The sequence below is a fragment of the Lacerta agilis genome, chromosome 1, assembly GCF_009819535.1.
Source record: "Lacerta agilis isolate rLacAgi1 chromosome 1, rLacAgi1.pri, whole genome shotgun sequence".
In the NCBI taxonomy this organism is placed as follows: domain Eukaryota; kingdom Metazoa; phylum Chordata; class Lepidosauria; order Squamata; family Lacertidae; genus Lacerta; species Lacerta agilis.
In genome coordinates, this window is record NC_046312.1 from 118529131 (window position 1) to 118555136 (window position 26006).

At 40.2% G+C, this 26006-nt stretch overlaps 1 protein-coding gene across 1 annotated transcript; it reads left to right on the forward strand.

Moving 5' to 3' along the window:
* Window positions 1-1336: 1336 nt before the first annotated feature.
* STK17B (serine/threonine kinase 17b) lies at window positions 1337-25317 on the forward strand. The gene is made up of 8 exons (XM_033168913.1): window positions 1337-1569; window positions 8397-8562; window positions 15021-15233; window positions 20010-20154; window positions 20457-20583; window positions 21257-21305; window positions 23462-23641; window positions 24589-25317. The coding sequence occupies exons 2-8, from the start codon at window positions 8441-8443 to the stop codon at window positions 24872-24874; spliced, it is 1122 nt and encodes a 373-aa protein (XP_033024804.1). The 5' UTR covers window positions 1337-1569; window positions 8397-8440; the 3' UTR covers window positions 24875-25317.
* The last annotated feature ends 689 nt before the right edge of the window (window positions 25318-26006 follow it).

Consider the following 26006-nt stretch of genomic DNA (forward strand, 5'->3'; position numbering starts at 1 on the left):
CCCCCCCCAATAAAGGGCATAGGATGGATGCCTCTTAAGACTTCCAGGCAAGGTGGCACAGGGCAGTAATATTCTGCGGCAGTTCAGTTGCCACAGGAAAAGACTTATCAGTGGCATGAGGCCAGTTCTGAAGGCAGGACTCCTTCCTGTGCCAGCAGACCACAAGTGAGAGACCTGTGAGACTGAGGCCCAATAAACAGGAAGGTGCTCGGGCACAAAGAAGTTGGGATTTTGAAGAGATACAATGGGGCAGGAAGTAGAGGAGCTGGGCAGGTTCATATAGGGAGATGATCCTTCAGGTATTTGGGTTCCAAGCCGCTACGGGCTTCAATGCCAGCTGAATTCAGTAAACACGGGTTGAATGTAACTGAATTAGTAAGCAGGCCAGCAGCAGAATCTTTACAACTCTCTTCCCCTCTTTGGATACGTCACCACCTATTGTATCTTTGCTTTGCTTTGCTTTGCTGGGTCATGGATCTTGCTGTGCCAAGTCCTTAATTAAAGGGATGAACAACTGTCAACTTTCCTGTCAGGCGACACTTATGCTGTGTGTGGTATGCTAATAGGCAGGAACTGCAGTTCAAGGCAGTGGGGAATTGCCCCATGGTAGTACAGTACTGTGGTTCGTTTATTCAAGGCTGCATCAGAGGTTCAAGCCTTTGGCCCTGTATAGCTGTCATTTCTCTTTTTCCTTGTTCACCAGGGTGTACCCACCACTCCTGGACTTTGCACCTGCACTTAAAAATAAATAAATGGCAAAAGGCAAGTTGGATAAATGAGTGCCTCTGAGCATGCACAGAGCACGCTAAGCGACCATTGCATTAGAGCAGATCTTAAGCCAGGGTGCCTCTTATTTCCGAAATTGAACACAGAAAACCTTAACTCCTGTCTCACGGGGTGCCACCGCCGCCCTGCCCCAGATTCATCACGCACGGTTTCTTTGCTCCCCTTTTTAGCCCCGCCCCTTGTCACTTCCGCTCCTTGACAGATTCAGCCGCGCGTCTTCCCCGCCTCCCAACCTTTTTTCTTTTGGCAGTTCGAGCCGATTGGTTTGGCTCCTGCCACTCACCAACGAGAAAGCCTATCGGAATGGGAAACGCGGAGGGGGGGGCGGGCGGATGGGAAACGTCGGGGGAAGACGAGAGCCTTGTTTGTTTCCTCCCTCCTCCCCTGTCCTGTTCAGCCCGACTGCGCAGCGCGGATTGGCTGAGAGGCGAAGAGCGGGGCGGGGCGGGCCTGAGCCAGCCGGCTCTGTAACCGCCGCACAAACCGGCTTTGCGCTTTTCAAACACCAACTGTGTGGCGAGCGAGAGCGCGAGCGCAGGGCCGGGAACGAGCGTGCTGGGGGGCCGCTGGCACCGAGCGGCGGCGGCGGCGGCGGCAAGAAAAGAGCCGCGTCAGGGGAGGCTGGTCTGTCCCTTGAGGTGCTGCTGTCCTGCGTTGGAAACAGGGACGAAGCTGGGGTGTGTGTGCGTTTGAGGGGGGAGGAAATAAAAAGGAGCGTGAGGCGGCGGCGGCGGCGGCGGACCGTCTGGGCTCGGGAAACGAAGCCCTGAGGAAGGAAAAAGGGTGAGTGTGCCCTGAGAATATTTATTATTATTAGCCGGGGAGGGTCCCCCCGCTTCACCTCACGGAAAAGAGGGGGGCGGCGGCGTTGCTGAGGGAAAAGCACGGCCGACAATGAGGAGGGAAAGCGCCCCCTGGCGGCCTCGGCAGCAGCGCCCCCTCCCCAAAGTCCGCCCCCCCCCACTTTCCCATCGCCTGCCTCTGGCCTGTGGGGATGGCGGCTCTGCTGAGGCTGGCGCTTCTTGTGGGTCACGCCGTCCCCGTCGGCGGCGACGGTGGGGCGCCTGGGGAGCTTCCCTCTCGCCGCCGCCGCCGCCACCCGGTCGCTTCTGCTTCTCTTGCTCGCCTCATGGCATGCTTTCCCCAGCTTTCTCTTGTGAGTGAATGTGCGTGCAAATTTGTGTGTGTGTGTGTGAGTGTAAATGTCTGTGTGTGTAGTGGTGCCAACTTAAAATATTGGGGGGGGGGGCAGGTAAGTCCTGCCCCACATAATCGATCACAAGAAGTGGCACACACATGCTATTCGAATGGCAGCGCCAATCAACTTTGGTGGCTCCCAGCCCCCCTTAAATATTTTATTGTAGGGGATCCAAGGGACCTTGGCCCTTGGAGTTGACTCCTGTGTGTGTGTGTGTGTGTGTGTGTGTGTAAGGCAAAATGCAGTTCAAGATTGCAAGAGAGGCTCAAGGACATCTCACTCTTAAATACACCTCTGGTGCTTTTCGGGCAGCTTAATAAAAAGGAAAATGTGACTGGTGGTTTAAAAGCCAAGCCTTGAACGTGGGTAAACGCAGATTGTGCAAATGGATTCCATTAATAATAATAATAATAATAATGGCAAATTGGCTGTCACAATCATAAGTTTGTGTCAGACATTCAGGAGTGGGAATTTTTGGAGTAGTGTGTGTATCACACTTCCAGGGAAAACAGGGTTCATAAAGTTGTGGATTGTGTGTGCACAGCAGTTTCAGCTTATACAGCTAGTATTTTGTTTGATGATGGTGCTCTAAGGTGGTGGCTGGCATCCTTTCCTGACCCCTTGCAAGTTAGGCTGCCATCTTTCAGATCTTTCTTCATACTTCCCATCTCACCCCTTACACAGATGCCTTTTGCTTTTTTATATTTTTGGAGTGTCCAGTTGTTTAAGGTGCATGGTCAGTGCTGTGAACTACTTCTTCACACAGTCTATTTTCACTTAAGGAATTCTATTTTCAGATGTGGAGTGGGCATAATACTAGCTCAGGGCAAATTCATGTAGTTTGGGAGATGACTATTTAACTGCGGAAGAAACATGCACATATGGTGCAGGAGCAGGAGCTCACTGAGAGTGTGCAGATTTGTTGAACTGGAGATCCTCTGCTATGCGCAATTTCTGATATTTCCTAAAATTTATATAAGGTGTACTTAGGGACAACCCCTCCATAGCTGTCAACTTTTCCCTTTTTTAAGGGAAATTCCTTTATTCTGAATAGGATTCCTCGGAAGAAAAGGGAAAAGTTGACAGCTATGGACCCCTCCCATCCTGTAAACAATGCATAGTCAGAATATTGCTTAAAACACTAAGATTAAACCATAAAACCAGTAAAAGAAACCTTATATGAAAAAGAAAATCTATTAACAATTGCAGCACCTAATCAGAGTAATCATTGAGGTTCATACCCTTGCAGGGGGTCCATTTCGGCTATTAGCGCCTCCTGACTCTTTAGCTCTTTGCTGTCACTGTCTCTTTGCTGTCACTGCCTGTTCACCTGTACTTTCTGAGCATGCAAGCAGTGACTAGAGCAAGGTGATGGAGCAGCATCTTTCACTTGCTTGGTCATCTCCTATTTAGTAGTTGTATAGATTGAGTGCAGAAGGAAAGGGTAAGTAACTGGAGCATGAGGAGAAAGTTGGCCCATTGAAATCATCTTGCCCAAGGGCAGGGGTCAGCAAACTTTTTCAGCAGGGGGCTGGTCCACTGTCCCTCAGACCTTGTGGGAGGCCGGACTATATTTTTTTTGGGGGGGGGGGAATATGAACAAATTCCTATGCCCCACAAATAAACCAGAGATGCACTTTAAATAAAAGGACACATTCTACTCATGTAAAAACACGCTGATTCCCGGACCGTCCGCGGGTCGGATTGAGAAGACGATTGGGCCAGATCCAGCCCCCGGGCCTTAGTTTGCCTACCCATGCCCAAGGGTCTCTCAGAACCTGGAGCTGGCACTGGTGTGGATGCCTGATTGCAAAGAGCATTGTCATTGTGATGGTTTTTTTGAATTGGTTATTTCTAGTTACGGTACTTATGGTAATTTTAAAAATAGATTTGTAATGTCCACTAAATTTAGCTTTTGTCCCCAAACCATTTAAGTAACCTGCAATACAACACTGCATAATAATAATAATAATAATAATAATAATAATAATAATAATAGAAAGTTTACTCCGAAGTAAATCCTGAGTTCAATGATTTTAGGATTGCAGCATTAACTTGAGAGCCCCTAGAGGACATAATTATTAACATTAAAAAAAAAACCCATCCAACTGCTATAAGCCTTGCAAACAAACTTCCAGCTCAGCTCATTGCCATTAACCAGACAGGGCAAAAATTAGATATAATATGAGCATCTTCCAACTTGTCCAAACAGCATATCATTCCTTTGGGGCTATAGCTATAAAGACCTAGCACTTAGCATCCAAGGTTCTAATCTCCCTTAATGGTGGAATATGAAGCAGAGCCATAGCTGATTAATATGAGCTTTCTAACGTTTGTGGGTTCCAGTCTGTGAAATTTTAAATGATCCCAATTAGCAAGGATTGGAAATACCTATGACCTATAAAGGAAATTGCTTGATTTCTGTGGCATGGTTTCGGTCGTACTGTTTGAAAGTGTGTAAATTGTTTCAGATTGTGACCAGTTGCTATTTATGGGATTTTCTGCACAGAAGTCTTTGTGTGTTAAATTTGTGCTCAAATAAGTAACAGAATTCAAGGGAAGGACTTTTGCTTTTGGTGTTGAAAGTTCCAGTACAGTAGGTTATAAAAATGCATCTCCAGTTCCCATGCATGTTAGGAGTTAGGGTGTTTCAGTGGACATAATGTTAGACATGAGGCTTGTAGCCTGACATGAGACTTGTATGTTTACTGGAAGTCCTGAGTTCAGCAGGGCTTCCAAGAAACTGTGTGTAGTATGACAACCATGAATTCCAAATTCCTCTTCAGCAAATGACTTGATGGCATACACAGTACATTTGTCTTTTAAAAAAAATCACTTGCTCTTAAACTATGTGTGAAAAATATTTTAATTGCAGTTGAATCTTTTAAACCAGCTGTTCAATTACATTGTGTTCTCAGTATGGTTCATATTTTTTAAAATAGGCTTGCACCCCATGCCTAACTTTTTTGTTCCCCTGAAACTGCTTTAGCTAAAAACTTCATTACTAACTTTAATGGGTTGCATCTTGAATGACTGCAGTTCACTTAAAAGCACATATACCTAAGAATTTCAGGCAGGTCAATGAAATGAGATTGATATGAATCTATCGAGCTATGAGTCAAAACATAGTTTTTTCTAATAAAATAAAGACGTCAGTGCAAGACTTCTGCTTTTCTCAGGAACTGTTTGTGGTAAATATGCGGTAATGGTGACGTTGTATCCAAGTTACTGATAACTTCTTTGAAAAAGAAAAAAAGTAGTCTTATACATAGTTTGACCAACATTTGCTTCAACTTCTGTATGACAGATGCTTCTAAAGCTATGTGAAGCTGCTACTTAGTGTTATCAGTTAGTTCAGGGTCTGAATGTGATACACATCTGAAAAGTTAATTTAAAAGATGGGGCACTTAAACCAAAATTGCAGTGATCTACTCTAAATAGCTGAGAGATTCTTTTGGAACTGTTCCAAATCTGCTAGGAATTGCCATCCTAAATGCTCCACTTTACAGATACAGTCATACCTCGTGTTACGTTCGCTTCGTGTTGCATATTTTTTCAGGTTGCGAATGCTGGAAACCCGGAAGTGTTTACTTCCAGGTTTCCCCCATGAGCATGCGCAGAAGCGTTCTGGGCAGTTCACGCATGCGCAGAAGCGCCGCTCAGGTTATGGACTTTTCGGGGTGCAAACGGCACCCCAGAACGGATTGGGTCCGTAACCTGAGTTACCACTGTACCAGGAACCACACTGTTCACTCTTAACTATAGATCATTTATGAATGCATGAAATAGCACCCCTGGTTATTGCCTATAATCTCCTAAATAGATAGTGATCAATTGTAAGATCTTATCTTATCCCATGACTCACATATTATTGACAAGAAAAGGAAGGCCTTTCTGACCTGGCAAAGAGATAGAAACTGTGCTACTAAGAAAAAGAAACCTATGCCAACGCTAAGGCTGAGGTTCAAAGAAGAATCAGAGAACTAAAGAACACCTGTTAGATTAAAACAAACTAACTAACTAACTCAAGAGATCCAGCACTTAGCCGACACTCATGATGCACGGAGATTCATTAAAGCCACAAAGACTATCTATGGGCCAATAAATCATGGCATATGCCCCCTACACTCAACAGATGGTACCATATTTCTAAAAGATAAAGAAACTATGGCATTGCACTGGAAAGAACATTACTAGCATCTCCTTAACTGCAAGTCTCCCATAGCTGCTGAGGTCCTCTCACAAATTCTGCAAAAACAAATTAGAGATGAGCTTGCAGTATCTCCAAATCTGGCAGAGTTGTGTACAGCTATCAACCAAATCAAAAACAACGAAGCCAGTGGACCTGATGGGATATCTGCCGAAATCATCAAAGTGGGTGGAATTGAACTTACACAACAATTTCACAAGCTCATTGAAAAAATATGGGAGAGAAAGAAGATCCCAACAGACTTTAGCGATGCCAAAATTACCAACCTTTTTAAAAATGGTGATCGAGTGGATTGCGGAAACTATAGAGGCATCTTTAAATTTAACTGTGTGTGTGTATTTGTCTTAGTTTTGTTTTATATCAGCTTAAAGCTGAAATAAAGTGATTGATTGATATAGAGTCATCTCTTTATTAGCTGTGGCCTGCGAGTGCTCCAATTGGAGAACAGCCTTAACCAAAGATGTCATGGACTTTGAAGATGCTTGAACTCAGGATGAAAGGGAGAATCGTGCTAAGAGGAAGGCACGCTTGGCAAACCCTCACATGATCAACTCCTGCCTGGAAACCTATGTCCCCACTGTGGAAGGACGTGCGGATCCAGATTTGGCCTCTACAGTCACTTATGGACTCACTGTTAAAACCGTGTTCATGGAAGAAAATCTTACTCGACTACGAGTGATTGCCAGAGAAGATCCCATGACTATTACAATTCCGTAAAGGTAAAGGGACCCCTGACCATTAGGTCCAGTCGCGGATGACTCTGGGGTTGTGCCGCTCATCTCGCTTTACTGGCCGAGGGAGCCAGCGTACAGCTTCCGGGTCATGTGGCCAGCATGACTAAGCCGCTTCTGGCAAACCAGAGCAGCGCACAGAAACACCGTTTACCTTCCCACCGGAGCGGTACCTATTTATCTACTTGCACTTTGATGTGCTTTCGAACTGCTAGGTTGGCAGGAGCTGGGACCGAGCAACGGGACCTCACCCCATCGCGGGGATTCAACCGCCCTAGGCTCAGTGATTTAACCCACAGCACCACCCGTGTCCTTAGGAGTGTTTTAATGAGGAGCTTCTTGAAAAAGCAACCACCGAATTAGTAGTCTACATGGTGTTGTAAAAGCCATGATGGCTCTTCCTTGGCAAGGTTTGTTCTCATGTGTGTCCCAACAATTCTAGTCTTAATAAGGTTTTCCACTGATTTACCTAAGACAACTTAAGGCTAACCAATTTCTAATTAAGTGTAATATTTAATTAGGAGAAAAAGAATAAAGCAATCTTAATGTGGTTTCAATTCAAGGAAATTAATAGATTTATTTGGAAATATTTTTATTGGAAATGGGGGGCACTGAAGTGAATGCACTGAAAATGGTTAACATTGATTTTAATGTGAATCATACAAACAACTATGCATTAGATAGCTATATATTTCTGAGGTGTACTCATCTGCAAAATTAACTACAACTTTTCAGTTGCCCAATTACTATTGTAATCCATTCATCATGTTGTTCAGTTTTAGGAAACAATATAGCATTAAAACTATACTTATGTTTTCATTTCATTTTGTTATATATCATTGTGTCTTCAGCACATCCTGGATCATCTGCTTTGTTTTTAAGCTGTTGGTGTTGGATACATCACGTAGTGTGTTTTAGTGGAAATATTAATAATTTTAGCACTTGAATGTCATATTGTTTACATGTTGCATGATAGGATCTAAAAATATTTGAATTCTGTGTAATAGATATGTAAACACACACACACACAAAGGGTAAAATCAAACCTAGCACAATTCTTCCACTTGCTTTACTTTCCCCCCTTAGTTCCTGTGTACCCCAAATCTGATCCAGACTGTTGAGATACACTCTGGAGCAGAGCTGGGGGGAGCATGAATTAGGTAAGAGAGGAAAGAAGTTCCATTGCCCAGTTTTCTGTTGTGCAAGCAGATGGACATCATTGTACGTTTCCCAAAAAGTTGTAGCCAACTAAATCAGAGTAGACCCATTGAAGCCAGTGGAATTCAATTAGTAATGTCCTTTGATTTCAGTGGGTCTACTCTGAACATGACTTAGTTGGATACAACCATAAAGGTTTATTTTTGGACATCAAAACTGCTAAAAGTTTTTTTTTAGCAAGCCAAGAGAGTAAGAACTGGTAGTTTACTTGGACTGTGTGACACTTGTATTTAAATAAATGTTGTTTTGACAGGTGGAAATCAGTAACGAGTGTTGGAGAAACCTCATGCATTAACTATGTCCAGGAGGAAGTCGGAGAGCAAGTGTCCCCCAGGCTTGTTGCCTACATCTCTTCAGACACAAATAAAAACGGATAACTTTTACAGTTTCTATGAAGTTGAATCCAAAGAGTTGGGAAGGTAAGAAACTATTATGGGGTTGTTGTTGTTGTTTTACTTTCTGTCCAAGACTGATCTGTTACAATACAAATGCAAATTTTAATAATTTGATTCATTAACCTAATTTTTTCATTATAAGGCATAGGGCAACTTTTGAAATGTAGTTGTATCAGTTTTTTCTACTATCTTGCCTTAATCCACAGCACACCACTGCTGTGCTGGCTTGCAACAAGAACATCCACTTTCCATTACCTCCTATACCTGAAATTGACGTGTCAGTGACCCATTCTTTTGTAAAGCTCTACATCTGTTTTGCTAATAGCCTGCATGCAGGGGTCTGGTAGAAGAGCAGTTCATGGAATGCTTCAGTATGAAGCAAGGGAAGTGAATGTTATAGCCAATATCAGGATTACACCTAAGAAACTTGTCTCCTGATATGGAGCCACATGGCCACAAATCTTGCTCTGGTGAACAGTGATGACCATGAATATGTTTCTGCGGACCACTTGTCTCTGGTTGCATAACGTGAGAGACTCATAAGGTATCCATGAATTGCAGAGAATTTGAAGGTGGGGAAAAACACTTCATTCTGTGTGGGAAAAGTCAGAACCTTTCAGGTTCTTTGTTGTGTAGAAAATGGGGAGGGACAGGCCCTCATTTTGTGTTTGATGTTGCCAACTTTTGCAAGCAGAAGTTAGCCACTCCTGACTTCTAGGACTTCTTTGTTTGTTAAAGGGTGGCCGGTGGGGAAGGGAGTGGAGCAATTGATAACTATCAGTATTGGTGGGCTACTGTTCTAGACTTTAAAACTACTAGCACTACAGTACTTGGTTTTTCTTTCTGTAAGGGTGCCCAAATCATTTCAAAACTGGAACTTTTTTAAAAAAAAGTAACACAAGTGCAATTATGCTCCCACATTGCAGGGTTTTCTGTCTCTCCCTATTGCCAGGCAAAGTGGGGAAGAAAGAGGTTGGAGAAAATGAAATTAGTATTGCAGGAATACAGTGTTAGAAATTAGCTAGGCGCCAGGCACACTTTGCGACTGATGTGGGCCCAATTGCGACCACATGGAGAGCTCTGGATGCCAGATTGGCAACTGGGGAAAGCAAAATGTCACTTAGAGAAGGAACGGAAATATTTTCTTTGAATTTGTTTTATTCTGGATTGTTTGATTTGACGTTTTAATATGTAGTAAACTGCTTTGAGATTTGTTCTTTAAAATATAAAGTGCTATAGAAATGAAATGAAATCATCATCTCATTGAAAAAAATGGCACCTAAACATTCCATTGTGGCAACCACAACCTAGGTTCAAGGTGTGATTTGGTGATAAACTTTTACAGTATATCTGAGTTTCTAGAATTGTGTACGTTAAAGTTCTTAAAACTCTTGATTAACTTTCCCATTTCAAGACATACTCAAAATGTATTCTTTTTGTCTTTGCTGACCAGTTAATGCACATTAGTAGCTTGTTTGAGCTTTATACTTGTGAACTGACGACTCCTTTAATTTGTGAATCTATGACATTATTGAAACACAGTGTGTTCTTTCCCTATAGCATTTTAATATGAAAGGTAGATGAAGCAAAATTTTAGAGAGTCCAATTCAATGTTTAGTGAGGCAGACTTGAATTTCAAGAAGTAAAATATTGAAAATGAAAGCACTTGAGCTTGTCTTAAGAGTTTGTGTGGAGAAAATCTAAGTAGCTGTGGTAGTTAATCTTCTAACACTGAGTGGCTAAGTTGGGGGTGATGTCACTGAATGCTCATAAATGTTCCAGTTGTTCATGGAACAAAGTTATCAATATGTTTGCAGATCAACTTTTGTGAAGAAACAGAAGTTTGTTGATCTGGCTGATTTTGAAACATCATTCAGGCACTAGATGAAAACTGAGGCAAGATGAAAACTGGCAGTAGGTTTTAGGAGATAGGGAATTTTAATGAGCCTGGTCAAGCAGAGTGGTAATAAGGATGAGGAAATATGGGTGGGATGAATTTCACAGTTTTAAATGAGTCAATAATTCATTGTTGTTCAGTCGTTCAGTCGTGTCCGACTCTTCGTGACCCCATGGACCAGAGCACGCCAGGCACGCCTATCCTTCACTGCCTCTCGCAGTTTGGCCAAACTCATGTTAGTAGCTTCGAGAACACTGTCCAACCATCTCATCCTCTGTCGTCCCCTTCTCCTTGTGCCCTCCATCTTTCCCAACATCAGGGTCTTTTCTAGGGAGTCTTCTCTTCTCATGAGGTGGCCAAAGTACTGGAGCCTCAACTTCAGGATCTGTCCTTCTAGTGAGCACTCAGGGCTGATTTCTTTGAGAATGGATAGGTTTGATCTTCTTGCAGTCCATGGGACTCTCAAGAGTCTCCTCCAGCACCATAATTCAAAAAATTCATTATCTTTGAATATAAGCTTTGTTCTCTTCTTTGGAATATTTTCTGTTCTTGAATTTTTATTGGGTTGGATTTGAAGCTTTGTGACTACAACTATTTCCCTGCATCTCTTGAAAGTTCCTCTGTATTCACACAAGGTGCCTTTGTCTGATCTTTGATTATGCCATCTGTGCCCATACTGCTGAGAAGGGTCTTTGACCCTCTGGAAAGGCTTTTAGGGGTAGGGGGCTGTTCTACTTTAGCAGCTTTTGGATCCAATTCATTGTATGTCTTGTGCTCTCATTTGGAACATTTATTGTATAATTGCTTAGTGTTAATGATTTGAATTTGTTATTGAGCAAATAGTGGCTTCAATCTAGGAATGTAAGAAGGCAGCAATTTCCACTCTGACCTGTATTTGTTGCAATCAACACTTTTTCTGTTCCACTACAGTTCAGTCCTACCAAATACATTACTGTATTTGTTTCACTGTCCACTTTTTAACATAAGTTAATGTAACTTACATAACTATTTATGTAACTTATATTCATTTCAATGCAAAGGAAATATCAGAACAATGTAAAACAATATCAGAACAATGTAAAAAACCCTCATAATTACATAGCATTTGCGGACTTCAAGAAACAACAACAATTTCAATGAATGCTAATCATATTTGCTTGACTGATTTCCATTCCTGACTACAGATGAATATGTGACCTGTAACAATTTTTGCCTTCTTTTCCTTTATTGTCAGGTTTCTCCAACTTCCTTCTTGTCTGTGGCCTCCATCCACTCACTTTTTTGCCAGTGTGCATGTGCCTCAGAAACGTTTCTGGTAAAACTGAAAATAAAATCAAAAAATTCCAGAAACCCCACATCACTGTTAGTGAGCCAAACTAAAATTTGTTAATCTTCCTCCATAGTCCTTCCATTTCTTTATTTTTCCTATACTGCAATCAGTTTCATGTGTAAGATGTCCACACAGCTGTCAGTTGTGGCACTCAGATGTGTGCATCTTCCATATGCATGTGGCTGGAAGCTCAAATTGATTGGTTTTAAAACAAGTGTGTGTTTCTGTTATGTATAGTCTGTCATGCTTAAAGAGTGGAGAAATAAGATGTAGATGAGGGCAAGGCTTTGGTGGATGGGCATTAGATTAAAGGGTGACAAGCCACAAGGAGAGGATACATGAGGCAGAAAAGTGATTAGCTCATACCTTTTGAACTGCTATGAAAAGAGGTGAAAGCTTTGAGTCTTCAGATACCAAGATCAGTCTTCTGGTCAAATGTGTGGCAGTTCTCTAAAAATCACCTGAAGAAAGATAAACATTTTGTTGTTCTCATGAAACTGAAGTAATTCCTCCTTTTGTAGAATGCTAGCCAGCTTCCTCATAGTAAGTTTGCATCATGCTGGGTGAGGCAATAATAATTGCTTGATGTATATTCAGGCTTTATTGTGTTACAGAATTTGGGTGACTCACTTTTAGCAATGCAGTTTCATTTGTAGGAAAGTTGTCAAACACCTTAAAATTACAGGTGAAATTTCTAATACTGTATTAAGAATTGCACATCATTTTAAGTGTGGTCAGATGCGTTAACTAATCTCTAAAGATCTTATATTAATCTTTCTTTCTACTTTGAAGAGCCTTGAAAGAAGTTATGATTCTCTCCTGTTTGCCCCCACCCTGATAGTAACATATTTTAGACTCTTAAATATTTTGTTTCTAGTAGCTGCAGGATTTTCAAATGAAAATGCACACTTAAAGCTGCCTACTTCTGAGAGTTTTTTTAAAAGTACGGTAGCTGCTTGATATTCACCCCCATATTTACAGTTAGTGAAAGCTTGAAGTGTTCTTAGTCACTGCCTCCAAATCTGGACATTTTCCTGAAGTAGCTTACAAACGCTTGATTAAACAAGTTGTTAATAAGAAAGGGCTCAGAACAGGGACATTTTCAAAGTATATTTTTATGTGATGTCATAAAAAATGATTTTCACTTGCCTGGAATAATGGTTGAAGAGAAGTTCTGGAAAATTTTCTTTAGAATAAAAAGCATTTTAGGCGTATCCAGTACACATTTTTTACTTCTGTAACTTCAAGCACTTTAAAGACCTGATTCTGTTCTTCGTTTTATATTAAACTTTTCACTTATTGTATTTCTGGGCACTCATGTAAACATTAACACTAAAATCATAATCCTGGTTTTCAGGCATTCTTAACTTGGCCAAGGGAACACATTTTTCTTTACTTCCTAAAAGGTCAGCTTCATTTTTAAGCAGTATGTGGTTTTCTTCTAAAAACACAATCTTACCAACATACATTTTTGGTTCTAAAGTTAAACAGTTGGTAAGAGACGAGATGTACATGACTTGTTTCTTGCTAGCAATTGAGAATGGGCTTTTGTGTGGAGACTTTAGGTTGTACTTTATGTTTTACCATGAACACATTGTTTTAATTTGAGTAGCTCTTTAATTTCCCTGTGCCTCAGTTTATCTGTCCAGTTATTCCTGATGTTAAACGTTCTCAATCACACACAACTCTTTCAAAACCTTTACACTGGCTATGAATGCCCAGCAGCAGACATTTTAGATCTTCTCCACCTTCAAAATGTGAGCTATGCTTTTTCTCTGCACTTCCTCTTCTTCTCTGAGCATCGGAAGGAAGGAAAAATAAGAACAATTTTTTAAAAGTGATGCAATCTACCTTATATCAAGTCACAAGTCACAACCCACCCTTTGAAAGCCAGGAATGTACCGGTAATAACTTCTCTCAAAGTACTTGTTTGGCCCAAACTCAGTTCAGCAGCATAGCCGGTGTGTTGTCTCAGTACTATAGCACTTTAAGGTTAAAGCTTTACACTTTGTTAAAATGAGACATTATCCCTGCAAATTGAAAATCTGAGCGTATGTTTAAGCAAAATGTGTTTTAAAATGTCCTTTAAAAAACCTGAAACCAGTTTCTGAAGGAGTTCTTACAAAAAAAAATCCTCTTAAACTCTTCTAAGAAGAAGCATTTCAGAGATCTTTAAAAAAAACAAAATCATGTTCTTACCTGCACTGTGTATTAAATACACTTACCAGCACTGTGGTGGAGTGAAGCTTTTTAAAATGCTTTTGCAACACTTTAAATGGCCTTTTATCCTAGGATCTTAAATACAGAAGTATATTTTATGTACAGGTAACTTACAACTTGTGCACATTTAACTTGTGCACATTCAGTTTTATGTTCTTTGCAAAAAATACTAAAAATTTAAGTGAAGGTGGAAAGGGGGCAGGCATCGGGGGGGGGAATGTGTCTGGACTATGCACAATTTTGGTTTATGCGTTATCCCTGAAATATAACCCCTGCATAAGATGAGAGTCACCTGTACCTAGTAAATTGCATTTGCAGAGTATTTTCAATCTTTAAAATGGTAGTTGTAAGCATCTTAATACATTTTTAGTGCAAGTTTTGTCTTAAGTTCTTAACTAGGAATATTTGATTCAAAAACCCTTAAATGTAGTGATCTCCTAATTGGTACTGGGTATTGAAGTATATTTATCTTGGAGGTTGAAGGCTGCAAACTAGCATGTAGTAAGGTTGCTTAAATTCCATTTACATCAGGCAACCTGACTTCATACAGATTTGTGGCCTTAAAAAGAGTTGGCCCTTTTTCCTCACACTCAAAATAGTGAAACCCAAATTTTGCATATACTGTAGACTGATATGTACAAGAGGAACTTTTCTTACATAATAATGGTCTGCTGCTAGGATTCAAGTTTGCAAAGGTTTGGCGTGAAGCAGGATAAAGGAAAGGCAGTGTTGCATGAGAAACCAGGGTACAGATAATTGTAGGTATGGTAGAGGTAAGGTCAGGAGATGCTCCAGCCACTGACGCCTTATCTCTGGATTGCGGAAAACTTTGCCCAGAGCTCTATTTTTGCTTTTCAAGTCTTCAGTAGGTCTAGATAATGATAAGACTGCAAAAACCATGACTGCAAAAAATACACACATTCCTGTTTGCAGTAAGCTAAAGCTGTGATGTTGACATTACTTTTAAAATATTTCCATATTCTTGTGTCTGTTCGGCAGCTCTGATACTTCACAAATACTTTTGTCCTTTTACAGAGGAAAATTTGCTGTGGTGAGAAAATGTATTGCAAAATCTACAGGCCATGAATATGCTGCTAAGTTTCTGAAGAAGAGAAGAAGAGGCCAAGATTGCAAAGCAGAGATCCTACATGAAATTGCTGTTCTAGAATTAACAAAGCCGAGTCCCCGTGTGGTAAATCTCCATGAAGTCTACGAAACAATAAATGAAATCATTCTGGTATTGGAATAGTAAGTATGCTTTGTGCCAGCATGTTTGATAATAGATCTATTGATTTTGTCATTGTTTGCATAAGTTCACCAAACATAACCAGAAAGGTAACATTAGAGAATACGTACAGTGTACTTTCTGTTGTGTTTGGCTCTTCTAGGTTTTGGATCTTAATCCTTTGTTAAAATGAACCTTCTATCAGTGCCACTATTATCATTGACCTTATGTTTTCTGTTGTAGGCATGGCAGATATTTGGGTTCTTTCCAACTGAGGCATACTCAGAGTGGACTCATTGTAATCGGTGCACTTAAGTTAGTCATAACTATGAAGAAAATGCAGTGTTAAAAATAAAAATAATATAAGAAACAGCAAAAGGGGCGGGGGGTCAAAATATTGCTGTTCATTGTAACATTGGATTTGTATTGTTAAAATATTCTTTAAAAAACTGAAAAATTATATATATATATATGAGTTAGTTATAACTGACTTAGACCCACTGAAATCATTTTAGCTGTCCACATTTCCACTTTGTCGGATACAACCAACTGTTTTTAAGCTTTCAGGGGAAATTTAAATAAAATAGAAGTTAATCTGCAATGCATGCATGGTTCTTCTGTAGGTTGATTCTTAGCACCGTACCTTGTGGAATGGATAAGGATAGATTAGCTGCCTGTTCTCTAGGTGATTCTTGAGTTCCCCATTTCTGTTAAATGGTTCTTATTGATATATTTACATTTGAATTGTATATCACACAACCAATTAAGAAATATCCCAAGAATTTTTTCCTGAGCTATTTTCTCGTTCTCCCATGTACTTCAACTGCTGTAAGAAGATGGTGTAAGACTGTTTAACAGTGATCAGACTTGTTTTGTGTGATTAAATACATTATTCCAGTGTTCAAAACTCCCTTTTTCTAGGCGCATTTTGTGACAGGGAATTTCATTAGTGCAAGCAGTTTCTGAGCTCTGGGCGCAGTACTATGCCTAAGATTTCAGATTGAAATTGCAGAGTGGAAGGAAAGGAGGACCTTTTTCTGCCTCCCGACCTCCTTAAGAATATTAGGGGGGTGGGCAGGGGAAGGACTAGACCATGTGAAAATGAACATACTGGTAATATTTTTGCTGCAGTTCATTCATTTTCAGCTTTGTATTCTTGTTATAAAAAAGTGTGCCTAGACATTCCGTTGTTGCACCCATAACCTAGGTTTAAGGTGCCATTTAGCTCCTAGCTTTCACATCTAAGAGCCAGTGTGGTGTAGTGGTTAAGAGCAGTAGACTCGTAATCTGGGGAACCGGGTTCGTGTCTACGCTCCTCCACATGCAGCTGCTGGGTGACCTTGGGCTAGTCACACTTCTTTGAAGTCTCTCAGCCCCACTCACCTCACAGAGTGTTTGTTGTGGGGGAGGAAGGGAAAGGAGAATGTTAGCCGCTTTGAGACTCCTTCGGGTAGTGATAAAGCGGGATATCAAATCCAAACACAGCATTCTTCTACACAAACAAATAATTCAGTTTTCTCTTCCCCCTCCCTGTAATTGAGTGTCTTAAATCACACACCAGTATCTATTTGCATCCATTTCTTTATACCTGAGATGACTATACACTACTGTTTATACCAGTAGTGGTATAAATTATTTGGGAGAGTCATTACTTGTTTTGCTTACCAAAGCTGCTGCTCCTATCTCCACTTGCTACTACTTACACCCACAACTGTATTCCAAATGCTGTCTCAGGTCTATAAAGAGCCCTGTACAGTGGTGCCCCGCTAGACGAATGCCTCGCTAGACGAAAAACTCGCTAGACTAAGGCATTTGTCTAGCGGAAGGCTGCCCCGCAAGACGAATTTGTCAATGGGGCTACCTCGCAAGACGAATTTTTTTCGTCTAGCGAAAACCGCGATTTGCATTGGTGCTTCGCTAGACGAAAAAATCGCTAGACAAAAATACTCGCAGAACGAATTATTTTCGTCTAGCGAGGCACCACTGTATTATTATTTGTAGTTAGGGCTCAGAATAACAAGATACGCCAAGGATATTGTAGTACAAATTTGTACTACTTTTTGTACAAGCTCTTTCTTAATGAAATGTTCATGTAGGATTGGCTGCATTATCAGACTGGATACAATGTATCTGTGGTTATTATTTTTTGCACTGCCCTTCCTTTTTGCGTCATTAATGTATCATGCAGCCTATTGAACAGTCTTTATATAAACTTACTGATTAGTTAACTTGGTTTTTATTTCTTCATTGCTCAATCAAGCTTTTTATATTAACAATCTTAATGTGCAGATTTCAGCAGAATACATTTGAGCTTTAGATTAATTTAAAATAATGGAATGTTATGAAGCATCAGCTTCAACAAGTTTCAGACTGAAAGTCAGTTGCCAGTTGCTGTCCTCAGTTTTCCAAAGAACCAGGGTTTTTTATTATCAAGGTAACTGTCATCTTTTCACTTCTTATTAATGTCAGCTTGACCAGTTCTCTGACAATGTTGCATTCTTGTTTTTCAACTGTTCAGCGCTGGCACTTGTCGGCATTTCCACTTAAGTGTAATTTCCATTTTTGCAGCCCTTAATAAGTTCAGCATTAACTCTGTGTCAGATTAGCTTGAGATACATCTGTTGTAACTATAGTTTCATGGTAGCTAAAACCTTTAGTGACTTGTCCTTGTGTGCTATTGCTATTTTTTTAAACCAAACATTAATTTTAAAAAAATCATAACTTTTGTTAAATATAATAGATGCTTTTGTGTAAATGCTGGGATTACATCTAATTTACCAGTGAGGCTACAGAAGATTTACTGTAAGAGGGGTTTCAACTGAAAAAGGACACCATCTGAAAGAGATGACAGCTTAGATATCTAGAGAGTGCTAGATAGTGTCAGTGGACATTTGCTGAGTTTTCTGCCACAGATGAAGGCAATATTCCTGAATCGCTGTTGCTAGATAGGCCAGTGGCTGCTGAATATGGATGCACGTTCATAAGGACCAAGAGCAGCTTCAGGATATGCAGCTTAACTTCTTTGAGTTACATAGAAACCTTGCTGTCCTACGTAGTAGACCACTGTAAAACTTGTAGCCGTAGTCATCTGAAATGTCATTATCCTAGATTACGATGTACAGAGCAACTTGATGAAGCTTTGGGGCATCCTTCCAAAGTCCATTGGGATAAGGAGTAGCTCCTGTGCAGCAGAACTCTCTTGATTTACCCTAGCATGTTTTTTTTTTGCATACAAGTTATTATCTGGTAATAGTTTCTTTTGATCAAGATGGGAAATAGATGTGGAAGAAGAATTTGGGCCGCTAATAGCTTGTGTTGCTGGTGCTTTTGAAAATAGGCCCATCAATCCAACAAAAAAGAAAAGAAAAAGAAATTGTTCTTTTGCTCTAGAGGCTTCTGCAAGTATATTACTGTCTTAAAATGGAACAGCTTTGGAGTAGTTTGCTGGTGACATGGAGGGTACTTTATGCCTGTATACAATGAGTGATGGTGGTGAAGAGACAGCCTTCAGCTGTTGGGTTTGTATCCATGCAAGAGCAGCCTCTTCATTGCTGTTCTTTGACCATGACGAGAGCTGTGTAAATCGAGGTGAACTGTTGTCTGTTCTCTTATATGAATTGGTCAAGTAACAGTAGCAAAAGAAACCAAAATTATACTTTGTGCTCAAGCTTGCTTGAAGTATAATTTGATACCAAATTTACAAGAGGAGGTTGCTGGTGTGGGTGAGCAGGCATGTGTGGAAAGACATCCTCTCCAATGTTTGGGGGCATGTGACTACTTGCTCCAGCACAGGGAGCTACAGTTGGATAGAGAAATTACAGAAGCAAACTGTGTGTGTGTGTGCGCACACGTGTACATACACACACACACACACACACACACAGGGATCGTGGGTTGCAGTGGAAGACATGCCAGTGCAGCGGCTATGGTTCGGGCCTACATTTTGTTTTCATCTTGCTTTTGTTTTCATCTTGCTTCCAAAAGACAGTGTGTGTGTGTGTGTGTGTGTGTGTGTGTGTGTGAGAGAGAGAAATACAACTTAATATGATTGCTTCGGGAAAGGTATGTGACCGGAGTGCCAAAATCAAAATGCATTCCAGAAAGAAAAAAATGCAAGAGCTACATTTTTAGCATTTCTTGAAAGGTTGTGGTGAATGAGTATTATATAGTAGCTGAAAACTATTTTTTTAGAAACTTAGGTGAAAAGTAGTCCAGGACAAAGTGTTTTGAGTCCCTCTTAAGGGGCTGTTCCTAGAAAGTTCACAGAAAATAAAGCTGTCTTAATGTTGAGCAACATAGACTGTTTTCAGGATTGTTGATTGTTTTTCTAGTTGGTTTAAAAGACTTCTTGGATACTTTAGGAAAAAAATATCCATTTCCTTTGCTGTCAGTAACATGCTGTGCTGAGATTTAAGTTTCCACTAAAACCTTTTTCTTTGTTTTCTGGTATCTGCTGGTGTTCTGGAAATAGATGCCATTTCACTGACCTCACAAATATGAAGCTTGCAAATGATTTTGCCTCCAATGTCATTTCTACACCACATCCTCACTGCTTCTTTTTTTACTATCCCTACAAAAGTTCCTGTTGGAGCAACAGAAAATCCCAAGCTTGAGCATTTTACTTTCCCCTCCATCTCTACAATTGTTATTTCAGTCCAATTAAATATGAATCTGTACCAAACTCTTTGAAACTGTAAGGCAGTAGAACTGGAGTTTACTTTCTGACTGAGACTGACCTCTGTAATGAGGTCATTTAGAGAGTAAGATGCTTAAAACTGTGTGTGTTTATATTTTTTTAGTGCTGCTGGAGGAGAAATCTTTAATTTATGTCTCCCTGACCTAGAAGAAGCAATAGATGAAACTGATATTGTTAGACTTATACGACAAATACTTGAGGGCATTTGTCATCTGCATCAGAACAACATTGTTCATCTTGATTTAAAGGTAACTATATATATATTGGTGTTAAATAATGTATTTATCCACTTTTATTGATGCTTTAGGATATAAATTCATGAATATATTGATCTGTATCTTGATAACTCCTTAACATTTCAAATTGGCTTTTTAGGCTTTTATAAAAATGGTTTGATTTGTTGGTAAGAAACTACTGGCCTCCTAAATTGGTGATATGCCAATTTCAGTAGGATTAGAGTAGTTTAAAACTATGAATTAATCTTAAATTAATATCCTTAATATGTGGTGAATTGTGCATGCACTGAACATTTTTTGTTTCTTTGTTGTAGCCCCAGAATATTTTATTGAGTAGTATATGTCCCCTTGGCGATATAAAAATTGTTGACTTTGGCATGTCTCGGAAGATTGTCAATTGCATTGAACTAAGGGAAATTGTTGGGACTCCCGAGTATCAAGGTATGTCACCGTGTACACATGCTCTTTGAATGCATATGGTAGAACTACTCAACATTAGAGAGGTGCCTGCAATTTTGATATTTTATCACCTGCTGAAATTGTTTTTAGAGAATTAATTTGATTCATGATTTTACAATGTTTTCAGGATTTTATTGAATGCCAGCCTTTGCATTTTTAATGAGGTAGTGGTTTATGAATAAAACTGGTATTGAGTAATCAGCCCCTGACACAGTACTAGTAAAAATAATGGAGTCATTGCTGTTCTACATATAAGACATAGAGGAAATTTCCTCTTCAGTTTTCTCCCAATCACCAGTTAGGAAATATGTCTCAAGTTGAAAAGTATAACTTGAAAGAAAGAAATGTATACTGGTCTGCAGAATGTAAATGGGTTACTTTGATATTAGTGTATGTACCTTGTACCAACTTCAACAAAAGGATGGCTTGATTGTGCCGGTTCACTTCTGCATTGCTCTGCATCTAGAACTAAATACACCAGCAAGGACTGTGTGGACCATTCCGTAGATGTTGAAGAGGAAGCTCTCTCTTTTTTCAATCATACAAACCTATAATCTTAAAATGATGCTCAAATTCAGAATAAGATAATTGTCATGAGTATACTAGAACAAAATTGCTGTACTTCATGGTACTCTTCCTTTCCCCCCCTGTCCAGCACCAGAAGTCTTAAATTATGAACCTATTACTCCAGCAACAGATATATGGTAAGATCACTTCTTTTGAAGTTAAAACAACTGTAAAGCCTATATAGTTCTAATATATTAGCTACTATATCGTTTCAGTTTAAAATTCTGGAAACTGCTTTTCACATAATGCCTTTGTTATTTGTGACTATGGGGAAGAAGTTATAGTCATGGTGACCTAAAGCGGGGGTTTCCATATGGTGCTCATGAGCCCAAATGCCGAGGCCTTTGCCTTTCTCCTTGCCCTCTGTCTCTGCACAAACTTTGAAATATGCCTCCCATCCATTTGGTTGAACCCCCTTCCCTTCTTACTGCAAGCTAGGTAATAGGAAGCAGCAGTCTGTAGTGGATATGCTTGTGTTGAACAGACAGGTGGGAAGTGTGTGAAAAAGAAGCAGCATGTGGTGGTGTTGGACCAGGGACATTTGGCTTCTTTTTCTCAAGACGATGGCATTCCTGCCCAGCAGCCAGCACCTAGGAGCAGGGTCACCTGGCTCCCTTTACAAGTTATCCCCTCATGGTGGTACTGAAAAGTCCTGGATCTGCAATTTTTACAATTAAGGCTACGGAGACAGATGTGACCTGCAGTTGGACAGTGGCCTGGGGAAAATCTTGTATAAAAATCATGCAAATATGAGAGGATGCATTTTTCTATGCCCTGTGGTGGCCATTTTGTCACTTTTTGCTATAGCACTTTTCCAGAATTCTACAACTGTCCAAGGCCCAAAAAGTAAATTGGCTGTTGGTTGAGGTGAATGTGAAAAGGAGCAAGTGATTAATAGCAAACTTGGGATCAGACAAGGTTTCCTGTTACACCTTTCTTTTCAGAATGTATAAGGCTTCAGGGCAAAGGGTCTTATAACCTTATACTGCTTATATATTGTTGACCTTAGATGAACAAGCTCCATTTATGATTTGATAGAGCTACTAGCCTTGGGAAGCATGAGGCGCTGTGGTCTAAACTACTGAGCCTAGGGCTTGCCAATCAGAAGGTTGGCGGTTCAAATCCCTGCGACGGGGTGAGCTCCCGTTGTTTCGACCCAGCTCCTGCCCACCTAGAAGTTTAAAAGCACGTCTAAAGTGCAAGTAGATAAATAGGTACCGCTCTGGCGGGAAGGTAAACGGTGTTTCCATGCACTGCTCTGGTTTGCCAGAAGTGGCTTAGTCATGCTGACCACATGACCCGGAAGTTGTTTGCGGACAATTGCTGGCTCCCTCGGCCTATAGAGCAAGATGAGTGCCTCAACCTCAGAGCCGTCCGCAACTGGACCTAACGCTCAGGGTTACCTTTACCTTTTACCAGCCTTGGCTTCATAAGCTAAGGAAGTAATTAGATTTTATGTTTGTTTATTTTTTAAACATATCCCGTGGTGGTGTTCATCTTTGCTTTCACTGCTTTCCAGCATGTGTCAGAAATAGAATCCCTTTGCCAATGTTTCCTGTTTTAATTTCAGTTTCTGATTATCTCATTACCACTGTTACAGTTATGCAAACTTCTGAATTCTTAACCCTGTGCCCACTGGCTTCATTTTTTGTTAAACTGAAAATCTGTTGATCCATTAAATGTGCAGCTCTAAAACACTGTGCTGAAAGGCAAAGTATTCTCACTGAGAGAGTATCATCCATTTGATATCTATCATAGTGCAAGAAGTGCAATGAAATGTTTATGAGGCTGTCTCCATTCAGAATAGGCAAGAAACTTCTGGATTCAGCCTTACGTAGGACTGAATTTAGGTCTCCTGAGAATTGGATTGTGGCATTAGCATGATGTATGCCTGCCAGGATTTGTAGAGTCCTTGTGGAGAGAATCTTCCTGCTTATATTTTGATAACAAGCAGTTGCTTGCCAGTGTCCTGTTGGTAAATATTTTGACTGATATGCTGGCGACAAGTAGAAATAGTTGTAAAAATTGGCAAATACTTTGCCTTCTGCCCTTCTGTGTGGAAAATGGAACAGTTCAGTGTGTAAGAAGTACACTTGTTCTGTGTCATGAATTATATGAATGCCTCTAGTTTACCTGAAATGACTTTCTACAAATTTTGATAGATAGATAGAAAGATAGATAACTGAAAAGTTAAAAATAAAAATCTGGCTTGGTATGTGTAATTACAAACAAGAAATATTTTAATATTAAATACATATGTTGGGGGGAACCCCTATAACTTCTCTAATTTCAGGAGTTTGGGTGTGATCTCTTATATGCTGCTTACACACGAATCTCCTTTTGTGGGAGCCGACAAACAAGAAACGTACCTCAATATTTCTCAAGTAAACGTGGATTATTCAGAAGAAACATTTGCTTCAGTTTCACCATTGGCCAGAGACTTCATTCAAATGCTACTTGTTAAAAATCCTGAGTAAGTAAATGATTTGGAGCAGGGTAGAGGAAGAAAACTTAAACGGAATCTCTGCGTCCTGCTGTAATGTAAATATAGTGGCAAGGGGCTTAGTCATATGAAAAGGCTATTTTTTTGCATGTCTGTGTATTACAAGCTTAATTTCAATTTAAAAACCATTTTATTTACTCCGACTTCTCTTCCTCTTTTGGAAGAACTGCATTGCATAACCTGACACACTGCAGTGGCACAGAAATTCTGAACCTTTGTCTATTTTCCATCAGAAATACTTCCCTATGTGCTTGGCTTTATAATGCCAAAGAGCAATTAGCAGTATTTGACTCTGGGTTGTATCCAATTAAATTCTACTTGAAGCAGACACATTAAAATTAATGGACCTAAATTAGTCATGTTTGTTAATACTTTCTGTATAACCCTCTTTGATGGTGGACCAGTTGTGTTAGTTGGCTGGCTCCCTTTTGTGTTGCAGCCATAATCCTTGTTAGTTTGTGTGTTTGTGCACATAATAGTATCAGTTGTATAAGAAAGGGAAGGCAGATTGAGGAAGGAAACCTTTTCATCTTGCCTTTTCTGTCCATTCTTGCCTGCACTGTGCAGACACCTTCCCACTGCCTGAAATACATATTGATGGCAAATAGAGTAGGAGCAAGCTGTAGGCACCTAAACCAAAAAGATTTTTCCTTATGATAAGAATTGGTGGGGCCAGTGAAAGGAATTACAAGAGGGCAAGTTATGAAGTGTATGCTGTGTAGGGAAGATGAGCTTGCCCATCTCTTCCTCCCTGTGGATCTCTACCAAATCTAGTTGATTAGGGATATAGTTTTGTTTGAAGGCAGTAAGGCTATCCCAGCATCAAATAGTGTATAACCCTTTTTTCACTGGCTAAGCTGTTGCTTTCAAATGACCTCCATGTCTTAAATGTATACCTTTTGATTTTTATTTTGAAGAGAGCGACCAACAGCAGAGGCCTGTCTGTCTCACTCCTGGCTTCAGCGAAGAGATTTCTTCTTGTTGTACAGCCCTGAAGAAAGCCCCAGTTCTTCTCCAACTCATGATCATATGAATAAGTGCACAGAAGAAAGAAATACTAATAAGTGCATGTGTAATGGAATGTGCAGCGAGCGAGAGGATAAAGAGAATATTCCAGAAGACAGCAGTACAGTCTCCAAACGGTTCCGCTTTGATGATTCTCTCCAGTACCCCCAAGAATTCACAACAGACTTTGTATGCTAACAGATGCACTCCTGAATGCTATTTTGAACTGAATTTAGGATTCTGATCTACTCCTGTGGCACATGCTTTAAGATTATGGCTTGTCCACTATTGCATTTTGGTTATCCAAGAAATGCACTTTCAGCTGATGTTGTGTTGGCCCTTCTTTGTGCTACCATTGCTGGCAATGGGTTTGACTCCTGGGAAACTGGAGTCCTGGCACCTGAAGTGGATTGTCTTTGGAGGCAGACAAGTAACTGAGTATTTTTTGCACTTTTACATTTGAAATCCAAATAAGGGATTTTGGTGTGTCGATAAATAGAATAGGCAAACTGGGAAAAGGATTTTTTGAATGTTAGCCAACAGTCAGCCTTGTTAAAACACACCATAACCATGTTCTAAGCCAAAGAGTGATGTAAAAATACATATGCAGTTGCATTGTTAATAAAGCTACATGAAGTTGACAAAAGCAGAGAAATGGGCCCTTTTGTTCAAGTCTAGCAGAGCAGCCTCATGCTGTCATCTTTTTGTTGAGCAGATTCAAATCAGTGACTTATTAGTATATAGCTGTACTACAATGAATCCTTTGAGCCTTTGTTTCCCACTTGGAATGTTGACTGGAGTTCAAGTGGCTTCCTGACTGGCAGCCCAGAGGCTCTTGCATGTTTGCTCAGAAGTGAGCCTCACTGGGTTCAGTGTAGAGATGTTTGCAGTCTTAGACCATTTTCACGTGAGGCACTTAAATAACCATTTGTATTCCACAATTCTGTTATGCAAATATAATACCCAGATTTTTTAAAAAATACTGATTTAATTAAAAAAAAACTTTTTGTGTATACAAATAACATGGAAAAGGGTCAAAGATGCATTTGTGTCATACGTGAAAATACCTTTAGCCGGTATTTTTTTCAGGGGCTACGCAAGGGTACGCAGTACTGGCACCTCTTCTTTGTTGTTAAAAACTTCATGGTGAGTACCGGCACCTATTTTTCTAAAAAAAAAAAAAAAAAAAGCACTGCCTTTACCTATCTACTCACAAACTTGTGTCCATGTGGTATACCTTCCTGGCAGGAAAATCTGCAATGCTACATACTACTTAAGGGCACACTAAATTTTGTGAGGTATTAAGTCTGAAGGGCAACAAGACTAAATT